The sequence below is a fragment of the Pavona decussata genome, unplaced genomic scaffold (genome assembly GCF_977016875.1).
Source record: "Pavona decussata unplaced genomic scaffold, jaPavDecu1.1 SCAFFOLD_38, whole genome shotgun sequence".
Lineage (NCBI taxonomy): Eukaryota > Metazoa > Cnidaria > Anthozoa > Scleractinia > Agariciidae > Pavona > Pavona decussata.
The window spans coordinates 2,437,618-2,455,208 of NW_028145460.1; the positions used below are offsets into that span (position 1 = coordinate 2,437,618).

At 38.4% G+C, this 17,591-nt stretch overlaps 1 protein-coding gene across 4 annotated transcripts in view; it reads right to left on the reverse strand.

The window, feature by feature from the left end:
- LOC146483582 (gamma-aminobutyric acid type B receptor subunit 1-like) overlaps positions 1-17,591 on the reverse strand; it is a 33,579-nt gene that overhangs the window by 2,139 nt on the left and 13,849 nt on the right. For all 4 annotated transcript variants that reach the window (XM_085105769.1, XM_085105770.1, XM_085105767.1 and 1 more), the window contains 14 exons: positions 14,997-15,265; positions 12,639-12,776; positions 12,214-12,384; positions 11,498-11,602; positions 10,815-10,880; positions 9,878-10,063; positions 9,132-9,368; positions 7,997-8,060; positions 7,194-7,274; positions 6,079-6,229; positions 5,240-5,369; positions 4,522-4,629; positions 3,607-3,735; positions 788-1,120 (listed from right to left, as the gene is read on the reverse strand). In XM_085105769.1, coding sequence (XP_084961895.1) covers positions 788-1,120; positions 3,607-3,735; positions 4,522-4,629; positions 5,240-5,369; positions 6,079-6,229; positions 7,194-7,274; positions 7,997-8,060; positions 9,132-9,368; positions 9,878-10,063; positions 10,815-10,880; positions 11,498-11,602; positions 12,214-12,384; positions 12,639-12,776; positions 14,997-15,265 — 2,168 coding nt within the window. The remainder of the gene's footprint in view (positions 1-787; positions 1,121-3,606; positions 3,736-4,521; positions 4,630-5,239; positions 5,370-6,078; positions 6,230-7,193; positions 7,275-7,996; positions 8,061-9,131; positions 9,369-9,877; positions 10,064-10,814; positions 10,881-11,497; positions 11,603-12,213; positions 12,385-12,638; positions 12,777-14,996; positions 15,266-17,591) is intronic.

Consider the following 17,591-nt stretch of genomic DNA (forward strand, 5'->3'; position numbering starts at 1 on the left):
GACTAATCACGTGCATTTGGACCAATTTTCACGTAAATTGGGCTGCCCTGTCAAATATGCGATTTACGTTAAAATTCGTTCCATTTTCACTTCTTTTCTGGTACCCTCATTCCCGGGCCATTAGGCGCTTATAGAGGGAGGGTCTTTTGGATAAATGTCTCTCTAACATTAGTAGAACCTTAGGCCTGGCGCACACTTGAGGGAAGAGCTGAGCACACTGCCTCGCGAGGCGTTTAGCTCAGCTGTTTCATCACGTGTGCGGTTGAGTTTTCGTGAGTTTTTCGCCTCGCGAGGCCGTGAGGAAAATATCTGTCATGTTAAATAATTGAGATTTTATCTCGCAAGGCGAAATTCTCACGAAAACTCAACTGCACACTTGAGGAAACAGCTGAGCTGATTGCCTCGCGATGCCTCGCAAGGCAGTTTGCTCAGCTCTTTCCTCAAGTGTACGGCAGGCTTTACGAAACCACGACAGCAACGCCAACGAAAACGTCTCTTGGAAATAAAAATCCACGTGAACTGATCTACTCTGTGATTATTCTAACCCGTTCAACTTGCACAATGTGAACGAATTTTCCAGGCAAACATCCTTCACGCCACCAAGATTTGAAAGTCGATGTGTGGCATGTGCGCAATGGAACATTTATTCCATAAATGACCTAAAAATTAATTTATATTTAAAAATTTACCATCTTTTTGAGTTCCCTCTCACCACAATACTAGCACACTTTACTTTTGAACACAAAAAATCCGTCTGCTGAAAACTGAGTTATAAACCTGTTCTCACCTTTGGTACAAACAGAAGACAAATTGTAGACGTGGTGCCAACGAATGTGATCGATCTTCCAACCAGCATCTCAAGAGGAGGGTATGTAACCACAAACTCCACCACAAGCGCCAGACAAGAGAACATGAAAACGTTATACACCGCCAATCCAATGTTCTTGGAATCGTTCAGGGCGGGATAATGGACGTTTCTCGTTTCCCAGGCGAGAAACACACCGAACATCAACAAAATTCCTTTCAAGCCGCAGATTGACATGACCCAGGTCATGTGATATTCCGAGGTACATCGATATATTTGGAGCTCTACTATGACGTCATCGTCACTGCTGTCACTCTGAAAAAGAGTAAGAGAGTTTAAAATGAATCTTTAAGAGAGGATGTTTGGATATCATCTTAATGTAGCCGGAAACTTCTGTCTACAAAGACGCGTTGGTGACCAATCATCCCGACCTTCGTACAAGCGTACGCGTGCATGGATTATGCTCGTTTTGGCTTCTTGCTCTAGCTGGCACCCCCAGCCTCGTTCCCAGGCCTATTCGCGCTTATCGAGTGGCCCAGGCTGCCTGTCTGGGTTTGCACCAAGGAAGACTGGAGACAAGGCTGATGGCACCCTTTTAAAAAGGGGCAGTGCCACCTATTTTTATTGTCACTCTCAGTGCCCATAAAACATATTTGAATGGATGGAATCGTTAAAATAATGGCTTAGTTCTGTTAACAATAACCCTACTAATGCACAGGAAGAAGTATTAGTTAAAATTGGCTGCGGATTGCTAGGATGGAAATGGATTGCAACTTTAAAAAATTGGCCAATTTTTTCAAGTTCTCCCTGTGTATTTTAGAGAATTCGCTAAAAACTGATTAGAGTCAGTTCTTCCTTGCAGAAATCCCTTAACATTTTCTTCGCGGTGTTCTAAGAGCAATTTCATATTAGCACAAAGTTTTTTTCGTCAAATATTTGAGCAATTTTGACCAAAAAACAGCAAAATCGCCATGACAATGCCCCTTTAAGAATACAGTGTGGGAGACTTGGCCTATAACTCAACCATTTCGAAGTCCTCGTTCGTATAATCTTTCTCTTTCTTCAAGCCAAAATGTTAAGTTTTGCTATTCGACTTGGTTTGGATGTGGGAATCGCCCTCCCCCAGCCCTGAGTCTCGACCCCAGTCATCTTTCCACCGGTTTTTGAATGTGTTGATAACACTAAAGAACAAGTTGCGGAAAAATGTCTTTGAATATGCTGAACAATCTGAACAACAAAATGAATGTGCATATTTAACTTAATACAAGTACAAAGGTGCGAAGTTTCAATCCGAGTGGTTACTGATTGATTGTCAATAATACAGGCAACAGAATACAACACGTTCGTGAAGTTATATTTCGGTATCATCGTACTTATATAAAAATGAACATGTACAGGGAGCGCGGATCGCGATTAACGGTTCATCAGGATTCAAGGGCACAGAAGTATCAAACGAGGATACAAATTATGCGAAATAATTGTTAATTTGTGTACAGTGCCCAAAGTACCACAGGTTACTGATCCTGAACACATTGACAATTGAAGGGCGGTGTGAGAATTTTGACTCCGATTATTCAATTCAACTCGATAGTTCATTTGCAAATCAAAAGTGTTTTCACATTGTCAATGATCAGAGGCCGGTGACAAAAAAGCGTGAGCATGAGGTGAATATTGAGCTTTTTACTCTTCTGGCAACTGCTCAAGATGAAAGATGCGAGGTTATCGCTGCTTGAAAAGTCGAGGTAAGTACGTTCGTTTCATTTGTACCGACTAAGTTAAGTTGACCAGTCTTCTTCAGCCAGAATGTCTTAACTCCGCCTCATTGTTTCACGTAATATGTCAAACACAGGAGGAGTGTTTCGTCCGATTACCAACTCCGAGAAGTGGGTTGAAAAAACGAGGCGCAACCGAATTTCAATGTGTTTGCAAATCGGTTGGAACACTTGTTCGAGTGTTTGATATGGCTTCTCCACCCATTAATAACTCTTGGAGAAATTCAAAGCGGCAAAAGTTCACCAAATTTTACGACAATTAAGGCACATTTCAAAACCTCACGGTAGTGTTTCCTATGTATTCTTTGCATCAGTTATTAATGACTTTGAGAAACTAATATGTAAAAAGTTTATTATCAATACTATTATGGCTTAAACAGTATCGTTTGTTGTCTTCGACCAATTTTAAACCTTTAGCGTGCTCGGTTGAGGTGCAATTAAAAAAAAAAAAAAGAAACATTTCACTGATCCAATAGACCTTTATCACCGTAATTTAAAATTTTGGTGCCGGCAGACCATTGATATTGACTGTTTCGTTAAGTGTGAAAATTTTATAGACGTTTTGCATGGAAACGGAGCAAGTTGTGCCCGTCTTCGTATAAACGTCTGCAAAAATTCTTAAATTCGCAGAACTAGAGGTGGTTTGCATCGCCGCCATGTTGGTGGACAAAACCAAGGAAAATTTGTTCACAAGGTTTGCATAAAAATGGCAGGTAACTCCCTGAGGAGAAAAATCTCACTGTTCCTGCCCACCAACATGGCCGCCATGACGTCACATGCAAACCATCAATACCTTCGTTATTTTTAAAGACCAGACTTTCAAACTTGGCCTTTTTACTAATTTTAAAGTGCTCTTTCCAAAAGTGTCAATGGTTTTTCCGTTAGCTGACCTCCATCAAATTTTAAATCAACGTAATAAAGGTCTACTTGAGTGATTTGATTGTTCAAGGAAACATTCGATTCCGTTTCTTTCAAAGCAACGGTCATTAACAGCTAGACATTTAATCAAAAAGTAATGGGTTGATTTACCTGCTCGTCAATCATCTGTAGTTTTATTGTCATCGGATCGATGGCTGCCCAAGTTGATAAGATGATAATGTCAATGAACCAGCCAGCGCAGAGTCTGAGCAAAAGGCTTATGTTACTCAGTTTACCAATCTGAAAAGGATACAAAAAGCCGATAGGATTATTATGATGATTGTCGTGAAAACAATAATGTATGGGTTAGCCCATACATGGACACAAATGCAATAAAGTACAAATTTAGTTTTAATAAGTACTTACCCCCCCCCCCCCCCCCTTCCCAACGTCTTCTTCGTGGGAGATAGGAATGGCAATAATAGAAAAGGGAGTAGCATGTCATTTATGTCCTGAGTTCGCTACGGTATCTGTGAAGGTCTCTGGTAGGAGCTCTTAACAATCTGACCAATAGCCGTTGTGGCAGTTCTGCAGTAAGCCGGTCACTCCCTCAGTCGCATCGATGGGTACAAGAAACCGAGAGGCATTATGCGTTCCTTGGTGCGAATAAGGACTGGTGGTGGTTGTGGTGATGACGACGACGACGATGATGATGATGATGATGATGATGATGGTGGTGGTGGTGGTGGTGATGGTGATGATAAGTACACTTCACTTATTTGCAAAGTTTAATAAGTGTACAACTAGTTTACATGAAAATAATCTAGCACATGTTTTAAACACTTACTTGCATACAAATAACTTCGCGAATTGCATATCAAGGTTTGAATAAATTAAAAACATACATAACTACGACGCTTCGATTGTACGTAAACGTGCACTATGCCCTTTCCATTATCCTGGTGTTGATGCAAACTGGACATCGGGGCATGGCCTAAAACTATCTTCTCCTTCTGTTTTTTGGCGTAGGTAAAGTAAAATGCATGCCATAAAGAAAATAATGCAACTTTTTTGTACATTTCTCACCTCTCTTTTCATCTGGTTATTTGTGAAAATTTTGTACACTCTCCAGGTTTTGACTAAGATGCCCCCAAATGCCAAAGTGAAACCAGTGGTCAGCAGACAGGCACTGATCTAAAGTCATGTGTAAAGGGTAAGAAATATATTTGTGTATTTGTTAACATAAGGTTGACATACTAAAACGTGCAATCCGCAATCCTTTTTCAAGGAAGTATATGCTGCAAATTCAGATAGCTCTTTGCTAAAAAAAGCAATCACTTAGCTGCGCAAGAAAACAATTTTCAGTTATTTTCCGAACGCTAATTGCGTTTGGAAACAACACTGAGAAAGTACCATAGTAATCGAAATTGTTTTACAGGCAAACATAAACACGGAAAAGGTCGTGCAATATCGAAATTATTTTTTGTTAATGGCTATTACTGTTAAGATGCTATTTCATGTAACGTCCAATGAAAGGTGTCACCTTTGTATAATCAAAGCTTAGAACGGTCTTAGCCTGCGTGTCAGTTACAAGAATAGGAAATCGGACGCGCGCGCAGTGTGCGTGATAAGAGCGTGGAGCGGCGGGAGGAAAAAGAGGAGAGGGAAGGAAAGGCCTTTGCCCTCCCCTCCGCGCTCCCCTCGCTTCGCGCTTGTGCCCCTCTTCCTTCTCCCTTTCTAGTGCCTCGATCCCATACTAGCCAAGAATGACCAGAACATATTTAGATGTGGAAAAAGGCCTTACATAACAAAGTGAAGGATCGTGTGTTGCTGAGGTGGAGCTGCTGTATGCTGATACGAATACCTCCGAGTAACACAGCAAACATCCTACCACTGTGATATTGTTGAACTTCGGGGATGACATCCGTATAAACCTATGGGGAAAGATTTAAGATTCCCAATTAGTAAATAAGCTACAGAACGGTTCCTCGAAGGCATGAATATAGCATTTTGTATGCACCTTGCGCTGACGTTAATTTTGAATTTTACCGGGGCTTTTTAAAAGTAGCATGGATATGACTCCAATATCACCGTACCTTTTACGAATTGTGTCATTGGTTGAATATGCAAAATAGGTGCGGAAGTCTTTGAATCGTGTAACATGTGAAAGAAATCTTGTAACGAGTAATGTATGTGATTAATTATCGACCACTTTGAGAAGGCACCTTGCGGTAATAACGGTTTATGTACATTAATTTTAAAAAAAGAGCTTAACCCACATCATATACGTTTACATAATATCATAAATTCTAATTAACAATTATTCCTCGAGCGTGCGTTGGATACAATATGATAGATAGCCAAGAAAATGCGCAGCGTTGAGTTGGCTACAATCATCTCGTATCAAACGAGTACAAGTGGGATAATTGTTTTATTAAAAAACAACAACGAAAAATCGCTTAATCTTGCTATTTAGTGATACATGTATTTTCTTTCCCTCCTGGTGCGTATTCTTACCATATTTTCATATTTTGGGGGCGTGGTATAATGGATCATCTACCATGGCTGCTAGACAAATCAAAACTCTGGAACTGCGTTATACGATTAGCCAGTTTAAAACAATTTTAATTATGATCTACTCACCTGTGTTTCCGGTAAACGAAGTTGAGCAGCAGACAGCATAAACAAAATAACATTCCAAGGGAGGAAAGCACATAGAATACAATGGTTGTGCTCGGAGCATCCTGGGACAGCTTTTGAATTATCGTGACACCGTCAACTGGTACATGACCCCCTGTCAGAAAAATGGCGGACACTTTAAAGAGCTTTAAAATGCATTTCACTCAAAGTCCTATGACACGCAAAAGAAATCCTACAATTTGGTAAATTGCTTTATCTTGCAAGTAAACTTTTGCAAAATGAACACCGTGGTATACCCACTCATTTTTTTATAGTTCCGACCAGATGAAATTTTAAAATATTGCTAGTTATGGGCTGCTTAGGGGGGGATGAGACTTCATCTAAACGGCCACCACCTTGGACTGGCTGTAACCCAAAATTCAATTCAATTCAATTCAATTCAATTTATTTGCCATTAACAAAAAAAATACAACATAAATACATTATAGACGACACACAATATTCTTACTATTACAATATTCATACTTGACTATTTACAATATTAAATGTGTTAAAGGCTAGGAAGCCTATATAGAAGCCGGGGGCTTATTAACTATAGGCTTCCTAGAACTATTGGATAAACCATAGAAGTTAAGGGTACTGATTGAAATTTCCAATTAAATTTTTTTTTTTTTAAAGAAGAAAAAAAAAAGGAAAGGAAGAAAAAAAAGAAAAGGTAAAGAAAAGGTGTGTAGCTCAACAAAGAGTCAAATTGAATTCAGTTTGGCGACAAAGTTGCAAGGTTTCTATGAAAGACACGTAGAACACTTTTCTGCAACTTTCCAGGCCACAAGATAGGATAACTCCAACACCTATCGACTGATTCTCACTAAACTACCTAAAGTGTGTCTAATGGATACCGAGCAAAAAATGAAGTCGTGGTGAAAAAATTTGTTGAATCTCTAGCTGTTGAACGAGTTATACATACCCCTAGGATCCGATACGAGTATAACTAAGATAATCTATCATCACTCAGTCGACTTTTTTATTATCTAAAATTACATCTGCATAAAAGCTTCCATCCTCCTCAAGGTGTCATACCAAACAAACTTAATCAAGAAAGAACTATAAATTATTACCTTCCCATTCAAAGCTCTCGTTATAAAGATTAAGCTTTCCGTCCCGAACATCAATCGTAGCAACAACTTTCTTTACGCCACCTAAAGAGAAAAGAAAATACTTGGGAGTTCACCAATTATAACGTTCCTAGATCGCGAATGACAGTCAAATTTATGACGTTCGATTTTGGAGATCATTTGCAATTTAAGAGCAACTCTCTCTAAGATGCTCATATTCAATTTTCCTCTTGAAATAGATTTCGCTGATAACTCTTCAAATTTATGATATTATAAACGTGAAAGGTCATCATTTATTACTAGCGAATTATGAGTCTTGAATTATCTGTTTTCTCCAGAACTAACAGCTGCAAGTCTTGCAAAATTCACTATCTCGCCACTGGGTATCGAGCACAGCCCGGGGTGCGAAAAGTTCGAATCAGAAAGTTTTAAGGAAGTTAAATTTCTCCGTTCGTATTTCATAATTATTACCTACTTGCCAAGAGAAGTTGATGGAAGAGTTATCAGCGAAATCTAATTTGAAACTTGAATACGATAATCTTAGTGAGAGTCGCTCTTAATTCCCTTTGTCCTGCATACTGGAGTGAAATTGTACATTCTCCTGCAGCTAAACGTGAAGATCTTACTAGCGTTCCCTAAAGTCAACATCCAGAGGAGTCAGCCCTCTTATTAGTGAATTAGATATTGATAGTTACTCTCATCAAGCTGCGAGAAATTTCGTGCCACTCATTCAAACAGGTTTTAAGACAAGGACTTTATTTATCTTACATAACAATGCATTATTCTTTACATTTTTGTACACTTACGTCTGTTCTGTGTAATTTGCACAATTGTTTCTCTGTTTCCATTTTGATCAAATGTCACGTGACCCTGTAAACGTTTTATTATATACGTTAGTTTGATTCTTGTTTATATATTTATAGCGTTATCTCACGTTACTCTCATTCGTGGTAAGATAATAATAATAATAACAATAAAGTGGTAAGAATATTCTAAGTTGTATTCATCGTTGAACTATTGATAAATTTTAGTCCCGTCGCAGTAAAATTTAACTGGTGTTGCATACCAGATAACATACAAACAACAGCTTTGTTCAGCAACATTTACTGATGAAAATACACTACCAGCTGATATTGTTTTCAATGCTAAACACTTTCCCCTCCATTACTACATTTTTAGCAATACTCTGATACTAGTCGCCTTCCACATGAACTGTTTACTTCAACCGCAATCTAAACTATTTCCTCGTCGCGTAGCAATAAGTGATCTCTGAGTTGGCGTCATTAAAGTGGGAGTTTTGGCAATTTAAAGTAGAGTTTCTTCATAACTTTGCATTGTTAGAGCATTTCCACAGTCTAAACGTTTCTTAAACTAGTGAATCCGACTCTTTGCCGCTGTAAGATCAGTAAAGAACAAACAAGTATTATTCCTTTGCAATAAAATCACTAAAGCGAGAAAGAGGAAACGTTTTCTCGTCAAACTTCCTAACTTCCTACCTTCTGTAAACTTTGACTATTCGAGCTGCGAGGTGGTGGATGAAAAATACAACTTCAACTTCAGATCAAATCTTGCGAGGTTTTGGTTTGTTTGTTTTTTTTTTTTTGTTGTTTTTTTTTTTTTTTTCACAATCTCTTCTTGATTCGGTGACCTGTGGTTGATTAAGCAGATTGGTCGCGATGGATGCTAAAAAACATGCAGTGTCCTCGTTGGGACTTGGAGAAAAAAGTTGTAGTTTATGATGGAAAGTTGAAAGCCTATTCACAGGCTTGCTTGCTTGGTTTTTGCGCGCTTGTCATGCGCATTGCGAACCTGGTAGTTTCATGAACGAGGCGAAAAGCGTTGATCACTGCTCGTACGAGGTATTCACGCAAAACCCAAACAAGCGAGCTCTTTCTCAGACCACTTCACTGAAGGTGAACAAATTCTACTAGATGTACATACCGACATGCCCCAGAAGTCTGTGCGAAATAGAATATCTCTCATAATCTTAGCTCCCTCTGCATCGCGGTAAGTCATGTTTTCCAACGTTCTGTTTTTTTCTCGCAGTAGAGGAATAGAATTGTTCAGCATCAGAGTTACGCTCCAAGTAGCATCATAAGTAGAAGCAGCATAACTGTTGTATGTATAGTTCAGTCTTTGGAGACGCTCCTCGTACTCTGTCTTCAGCTGTAGAGCGGTCTGAGGAACGAGAAGTAAATGTATAAAGAGTGATTGAGGCTAAGTCGTCTAACTCAAAGTTAGAGTTGAAACTTTTTATGTTGAACCAAGAGGCGATTAAGGCAAGATACTCCATCTCCCTGCATTCAAATAACAGTTCAAGGCGGTCGTGTGGTGCTTTGTGAAACGTTAAAGCGCCGAAATCCTCGACAAGTGTGATCACAGCCACGAAACCATATACAACTGTATGTCGTTATGGTGACATATGCATTCAATCTCATTCTCAATTTTAATTAAAGCACTTTAAAAAAAACTTGTTGAATTTGCAATGTGTTAATATGACGAATTCACTTTAAAATAGAAAGATGCAATTTAAAAGTAAACTTCATCGAGTAAACGATAACTAGACCCGGAAACGAAAGAATGCATCCAAAACTACCGAGAAAAGTATATTTTGTTCCCATTCTCATGCACCCTCGTTGAATACAGCATTTCGTGCCGTTTTTCTAAAAAAAATCTACCTTACTTACCCTGTTGGAAATTGTGGGCTTTGTTGATGTGCTGAGTGGCAGTGGAAGAGTTTCTATCATACTTGCAGCAGCTTCTATCAACTGCTCTGCCTCGCATTCCACGTCTTGTTTTTGCCACCAATCATCATTGTACCAACCGACTATGATCCACACATACTTGGCCCCGTAGACTTTCTCTTTGTAAACCTGTTGGTAAGCAACCGATCACCATAACATATGGACGTGTAAATTGGTTTAAGAAGAAACTGTCGTTGACACAAGTCACGACAGTATGTTGTCGGGCTCGTTTCCTAAGGCTCAGTCTTTGAAGTATCCACCGAATGTACGAAAGAACATCGTTTCAAGTTCTGCTTATGGCTTATTGAATGCGACATCTTTCATGATATGATATGATATGATATGATATGATATGATATGATATGATATGATATGATATGATATGATATGATATGATATGATATGATATGATATGATATGATATGATATGATATGATATGATATGATATGATATGATATGATATGATGTGATGTGATGTGATGTGATGTGATATGATATGATATGATATGATATGATATGATATGATGATAATTTAATGATCATAATTTAAAAGTGGTTTTCATTGAACCCGGATTATAAACTGCCAGTTGTGCATAATGTTCTCTTGCAGTTAAGGGTATTGACCTTTCCAAATCAGTCTACCCACCCCATCCCGCTACAAACACTTTGGTACGCACACCCATGCTTCGTACTTCTTTATTGAATGTTTCTCAAATATCTGCCCAAAAATCACATACTCTCCAATTTAGACTAAGAGCTCGTCCAAGAAAGCTTATGCAACTTAGACAAAGTACTATTCAACAAGTCTTTCTGAAGAAGTAGTGTAAAATAAGTAAGTGCACACGTATCTCTAAGTCTTGATGAATTCTTCATTCCTACCGTACACATAGCTTTTCTGAACATGTCCTCGTACATCAAACCAATGATAATCCTTGCATCTCTTTTCTAAATGAATAGAAAAATATTCCGTAAAACTTGAAAGGAGAGGATGACGAAATGCATACAAAAGACCTGAATATACACCATCTAGGGCACGATAAAGTGATAGTTTTGAAAACTAAACCAGATTTATCAGACTCCTTTTTGAACACCATAGCTGGGAACAAGTTTCTCTGACACAATTTATTTTATGTTCTCTGTTTCGATTTTTTTTGTTTTATGTTCCATAAGTTCGCGTAGACACAGTTCCAGAAAAATTCAGGGTAGTTTAATCCGAGCAGACTTCCACTGAAACGATCCGTTGTAAGCTCGTGTCCTCTGTGCCATTTGTTTAAATAGCTTCAAATTGGATTTAGCACCCGTTGATTCCCACTGTGGTACCATTTTGCACCATAACAAGTCCGAGATAAGTCTACACATGAGTTTACTCAGCACTTTGTTTTACGATACACTTTTTTAGATTTTACTTAACTTTCCTAACTAAAATCCTTCATTTAATTAGTTTAAATTAGTTTAAAAGGCACGAAATGAACATAGGCATATCATTTTGAAAGACGCCTTTTTCCTACATGGGGACGTGTTACATAAGTAGAAATAATATACATTCGCTGATGCCACTTTACCTTTAGTAGGTACTTGACGGATGAAGATGGGTCATTTTTAAAGCTTTCCGCTGCAATTATAGTGATATTCGATTCCTCCAACATTGGAATGAGCTCTTCTTTTGTCTATGTAAAAATTAAAACAGAGAGAACAGATGGAATTGGGGTTTTCCTCGATTACCTTTTCTCTTAGAAATAATTTCCGAGGTGATATACATTTTTGTTCAGTTCGCTCTCAGTTCCTTACTAAACCACTTAAAGTTCGCAACCGCAAAAAACCTAAAATTTCTACTCAAAATGTCAAAAAAACAAACACCAGTTATGGAAAAAATTGATCGACAACTTTCATTTGTAAAGATTTTTTCTTTAGACTCTAGACGCTAAACAAATAGCAAAACTCTTGATTTTGACTCTGGCAATGAGAGCACTGTCTAGCTGATTATTAATCGTTTTATATCACAGAGCGTAGTTTTCTGTCTTTGTTGAACTTGGCGGAAAAATCAGCTATTACTGTTAATTTAAGACGAGATAGATATCTATGCGTCAATAAGCTAAGTTGTCTTTCGGTAGGCTGTAAATATACCCTGTCGTGGCAAAATGCACCATTTTATATTGGGGTAAACCATTGGCGAATAAAACCTCTCAATACCTGTTTTCTCGATAAATTATTTATGAAGTTTAATGTTGGAACATGTATCCACAGCTCTTACTGACCGATAGCGGTTTAGAATCCTTACCAACACATAAATGTCAAGGTTTTGCACAATCAAGGCGACCTTTTTCCATTTAAAATGCTTGAGTAGCGCCACTCTTGATGGGTTTTCCATCGTTTCTGAAGTGCTGGTTCTAAAGTAGAAAGGGAATTTTTCCTTGTTTGAAAACAATGGTGACGACGTGCTGTAGCCGATCTAAAAAAGAAACAAAGAAAAGCTGTGCTTAATTTAACGATTCATTTTTACCTTCTGAATATCTATATTTGGACATGCTCTCGTCATTAACAATCTTCAATCCTTTTAAACTTCTCTGAAATAATATCAATCTTTGAAAATTGCAGTGAAGACCACGTGGATGGTACTGTGTGAACCGATTTAAAAACCATAGCAATTCAGAATTTACTCAATCGATGCACTAAAACTGTTTCTGTACGTTTGATAAAACTCACCTGCACTGCTTCCCAATACGGCGCGGCTTCGGCAACTGGCGTGGTTGCTACCGAACATCCAGGACCCAAGAAAACAATCTTATGCGGTGGTTTGTCGATCAGATCAAGCATAGCTCGGATCCCTGCTCCACTTTCACACTAAAAGCGAAAGAAAACTATTTGAAAAACAACAAAAATTGAATTTGAGTTAGTAAGCATCTACCTTCCAAGACAAGGAGTCCGTACAGACTGGTTACCAAGGGCTCCAACGACCTACCTATTTCGCGCAACAGTCTTTGAAACGTTGAATGGTCTATTTCAACCTACAGCATGGCGGGATAAACTGATCAGCACCCTGTGTCACTGGCTTTCAAGCCTTCTCTGATCAATCGGCTAGTCAGCATCCCATAACAAGGAGTCTCTATCTATCTGATTAATTCCTTGAGTCAACCCTTTTCCCAGTAGATTTATTTCAACTGTAGGCGATTCAAAGGTTCCCAATGATCCATTCTAAAAATAAATCTTCTTGGGAAAGTTTTTTTCTCCAAGGCTTAATTGTTTTATTGCAAACACAATACAAGAATACAAGAAAATACACTGCTTCCAAGGTTTACCATACAATGTTAATATTATGTAAAAACGATAAAACTACTTACACTTGACTAGCAAAGACAAAGGTGACAAGATAACAAACAAGGGATATTGCGTCAGCAGTAAAAAAAGGAAAAGTTGATTTTTTGATAGGAACCTATTTGTCTTGTCATAACAAAAAAAACAGGAGAAGTCGTTCAATTAGTCACAGTGACTGAAGTATTTTATACCACTTCTGTTTAAAATCTTTCTGCGTTCCTGCTTTAATCTGATAAATGTGTTCAAGTATAGGCAGTTTGGAATCCTTGTGCTTAAAACAATGAATATAGTATCTGGTCAGAAGTAGGCAATGATTTACTATAATTTCTACGTTTTCTTCTGTGAGACCTAAGCATTCAAGTTTTTTTTAAATGTCAGAGGTTTGTACCAGGTTAACTGAAAACAACAAATATTATACGTTTTTCCAAAAGGCATTTGTTACCGGGCAATCCCAGAACAGGTGGATAAGCGTTTCCTAAGCTTTTTGGCAAAAGTAACAAAGATCTGTGTCTGAAACTTTTATTTTAAACTTTGACACCTGCTTTGTTGCTTGCCACGCCGCTGAAAAGAACTGTGCAGCCCCATTCAGCCTCCCAAACCCCAGAGTATAGTTTGTTGTACAATGAGCCTCTTGTAAGGTGTAAATTGAGACGTTTTTCTTTTTGAGCCACTGAAATATTTCCCTTCTTTTTTTGCTGTTAACCAAGCCTCTGACATTCAAGGAAGATATAGTTATTTTAGACATCCAATATTTAATCTAAACTTCCCCAGGTTCCAAAATAAATACACCAAAATTGCTAGCCCTTTCTCAATATCTAAGAAGAAAAGTGAGACTACAAGTATACATACAACTACAATAATAATAATAATAATAATAATAATAATAATAATAATATCAAGAATACACAAATATATAAAATAAATACTTGGTTTTGGTCCTGATTCAAAGCACGTGGAAAAAGCAAAAAAAATAAATAGAAATTAAACTGTTTCGGCGATCGCGTCTTGAAGATTATTTTCTTTTACTTGGTCTGTATCTTTCAGATCTTTGGCCGTCGATGTAAAGTTTGTCATAATTTAATTTTGCCTGGCATCCCTCCTTCTTCGCTTCTTTCGTAACTTTAATCAATCCTTCCCGAATGTTGACAATTTCTTGCGGAAGTCTTGCGAAATTCCATAGCCTGCGCTTGCTAATTTGTGAGCATATATATCTCTCAATTAAACTTGGTCTGTATCTTTCAGATCTTTGGCCGTCGATGTAAAGTTTGTCATAATTTAATTTTGCCTGGCATCCCTCCTTCTTCGCTTCTTTCGTAACTTTAATCAATCCTTTCCGAATGTTGACAATTTCTCGCGGAAAATCTTGCGAAATTCCATAGCTTGTGCCTGCCAATTTGCGAGCATTAGAGAGTATACGGTCTTTATCCTTATGGAAACTAAATTTCACAATGACCAGACGCAGCTTGTTATCTTCTTTCTTCCTCCCCAGGCGATGCTTCCTCTCGATAGAAGTGTCGCTGACTTCTTCTTCTCTCATATCTAATTTTTCCTCCAAAAAGGTGTAAATCTCCTGTCTTAGCGATACATTCTTTCTCTTCTTCAGGAATGTTGTAGAAGATAAGGTTATTTCTTCTAACAAGGCTTAGTACGAGAGATATAGGCTCCAGGTCATAGGCTCTTTATCTAGACTACTTTATAAACTATACACCGTTGAACGACAATCTACATTCACATTAACTTAGTCCTCACCTTCGAGTCACGCCACACATATTTCAGCTGATAGTCCGCTAGGATGTTGGAGTCGTTGTTGACGTGATCAAGCGCCATTTCTAACGCGGGAATAAGGGCGGCTGAGCTCCATGCGCCATCTTTTATGTTGACTCCGAAAAATCCGCCAATGTAGAGATCGATTTTGGAAGTGGCGTTCACACTTTCCACAACGAAAATCGACAGGAAACAGAAGAGGATGAAAAAAAAATGTCTAGTCATTGCGTATTTGTTTCGCTCTTTAGGCAGACCTGCGGGCGAGAAAAATAGACTTATAATGCACAAATATTAAGGTATCTTCCATACCATCGAATTACCTACCTATTTATTTCAACCGGCTGATAAAAATAAATATATTACCTTTATTCATGTTTATTTGTCCTCGGCAGTGTTTAAACGCCCGAAGCTGAAGACTGTCAGAAAAACAGTTGTCCGAGAAGCGAAGCTTCGAGGGCAACTATAAAATTTAAAGGATATACTAGCAAGCCGGAAAGGGGTTTATTTCTTTTATAATCCTCCAATTAATTTCTGAAACGCATGCACTTCACTGTGAAAAGACAGAACAGCCAGTGACGACGGCCACGGCGTGACTGCAGCGAAACTGATAAATGTAAGCTGATTACTTTGCTAGTTTTTATTAACTGTGACTAGATTTCAACAACGAAGACCTAAAAGTAACTTTCTTTCTTTGTTGTTCTCGTCGAAAAACATCAGGGGACAGCAGGGAACTTAAGCAACGACGACGGTGACGACAACGACAACTCCTCAAAACAATGAGGAAAAACAATCGCTCTGCAGGTGCGTTTAATATTTTGGTATATTTCTTTGCCATCCTCTGCAAGGCAACAACGAAAAATGACCAAATTTAAGGTTTTGTGGAGAACGTAAGCACTCGACGGTGAATTTTTAATTTTCTTTCTTACTAACCCGAACGTTGCGCCTGCCAATTTGGTTCCTGGGTAGTTCGCTTCTTTTTACAACTTAGAAAGGGTTGAAATAATCGCGAATTAGCACCAATAAAATGAAGTAATATTTTCAAGTAACGTTTCCGTTGCCGTCGCCGTTGTCGTCGGATAACGTCGTGGGATATGACTGGAAGTATTGCAAGTGTATGGTCGTGTCGGCTTTAATCCAGGTTAGCACTATAACGCCGTGAAGCTACAAGACGCATTATTTACATTAACATGAACGTTGTTATATAGCGCATTTATAATTGCTGCCCTACGCGCTTGGCAACAAGAAAATACAAAGCAGAAACGTTATCTGTACGTTTTTTTGAAAAGAATTGTATTTGGTTTTGATTGAAAGATGTCTTGAAATGTGATTAACTCGAATGTCTCTCGGTAATAATCCACAATTCTACCGGCAAGGCAACAGAAAAAGAAAGGCACACGTAATCTTTACTTATACAATTAAACGCGTGAACGTTGAAGTCCAAGTGGATGGGATGCTAGTCCCTGTAATAATTTAGCAGAGCACAGTGGGATAACGATTCTAGTCTAAAGCCTGGGTTTTATTAGTGACCAATGCGTTAGCCCATGTATTAAACACAACATGTCGACGTCAAAACAGGCTCTACGCACATGTGCAAACGCAAGCGCGAGGAAAAAAATTCTGCTCCTTTTCTTGAGCTTGTGCTTGTGAAACAGTGACCCCTTCGAGAACTCAGATAAGAAGAATGGCTGTCCTTATTTCTGTTATTTTCATGCCTATGCTTCACATTTACGTTACTGTCGTTTGCACTGGAAAAACCCTTACGCCATACTAATACTTTCGCTTTCGCTTGCGTCGCTAATAAAGAACAGACTAAGGAAACTACACGACGTAAGACACAGATCAAACTCAAACTACAAACATTCAGTTTGCGTCGGACACACTATGGGTCACTATGCACTAGACTAACCCGCCTACAAATAGTACCTTTGTAAAGCAGGTGAAAGGGTGATTTGGCAACTAACCAGACAAGGCAGTATGATCAATGTTAAGGCAAACCATCTACGTGGAAGCCTTTAAACGTCTTATCAGAAAACCAAAAGTACTTTGAACAACAAAAACATAAGCTACGCATTGTTTTATATTAAACTTCTCACCAGACAATATCTTAACATCGTGCAAAAGCATAAACCAATGTGACTGGGCTAATTTCGTAAAACTACATGTGCACGACATAACGATTACTCTTCTCAAGCTTGTCTAGTTCACTCGGCGTTCCAATTTTCTTACCAGCTATGCTTAATCTATAATTATTCCTAATGAGCATAAAAAAGCAAGTATCTTCCTTCTTCCTGCCTTCCTGTATGTGTTTTGTACTCCCTCTCCCCAATTTTCCTTGTTTTTACCTTGCCGTTCGCTTTTGGGGTCTGAGGAAAAAACGACGGCAATTCCCAGTCGAGGCGGTGTATGTTGCGTCAAGCTTTTCTCTTCCTTGGCCTCACTTTCTACATTGAGAGATTCGAACAAGCGTAAGGTGATTACTAAGGTTATCGATGGCTGTTTTTGAATCTTGAGAAACATCTGTTTAGTATAATTAAAATAAATTTTGACAGTTTTTCTCTCATTGTTTGGTTTATGAAAGGT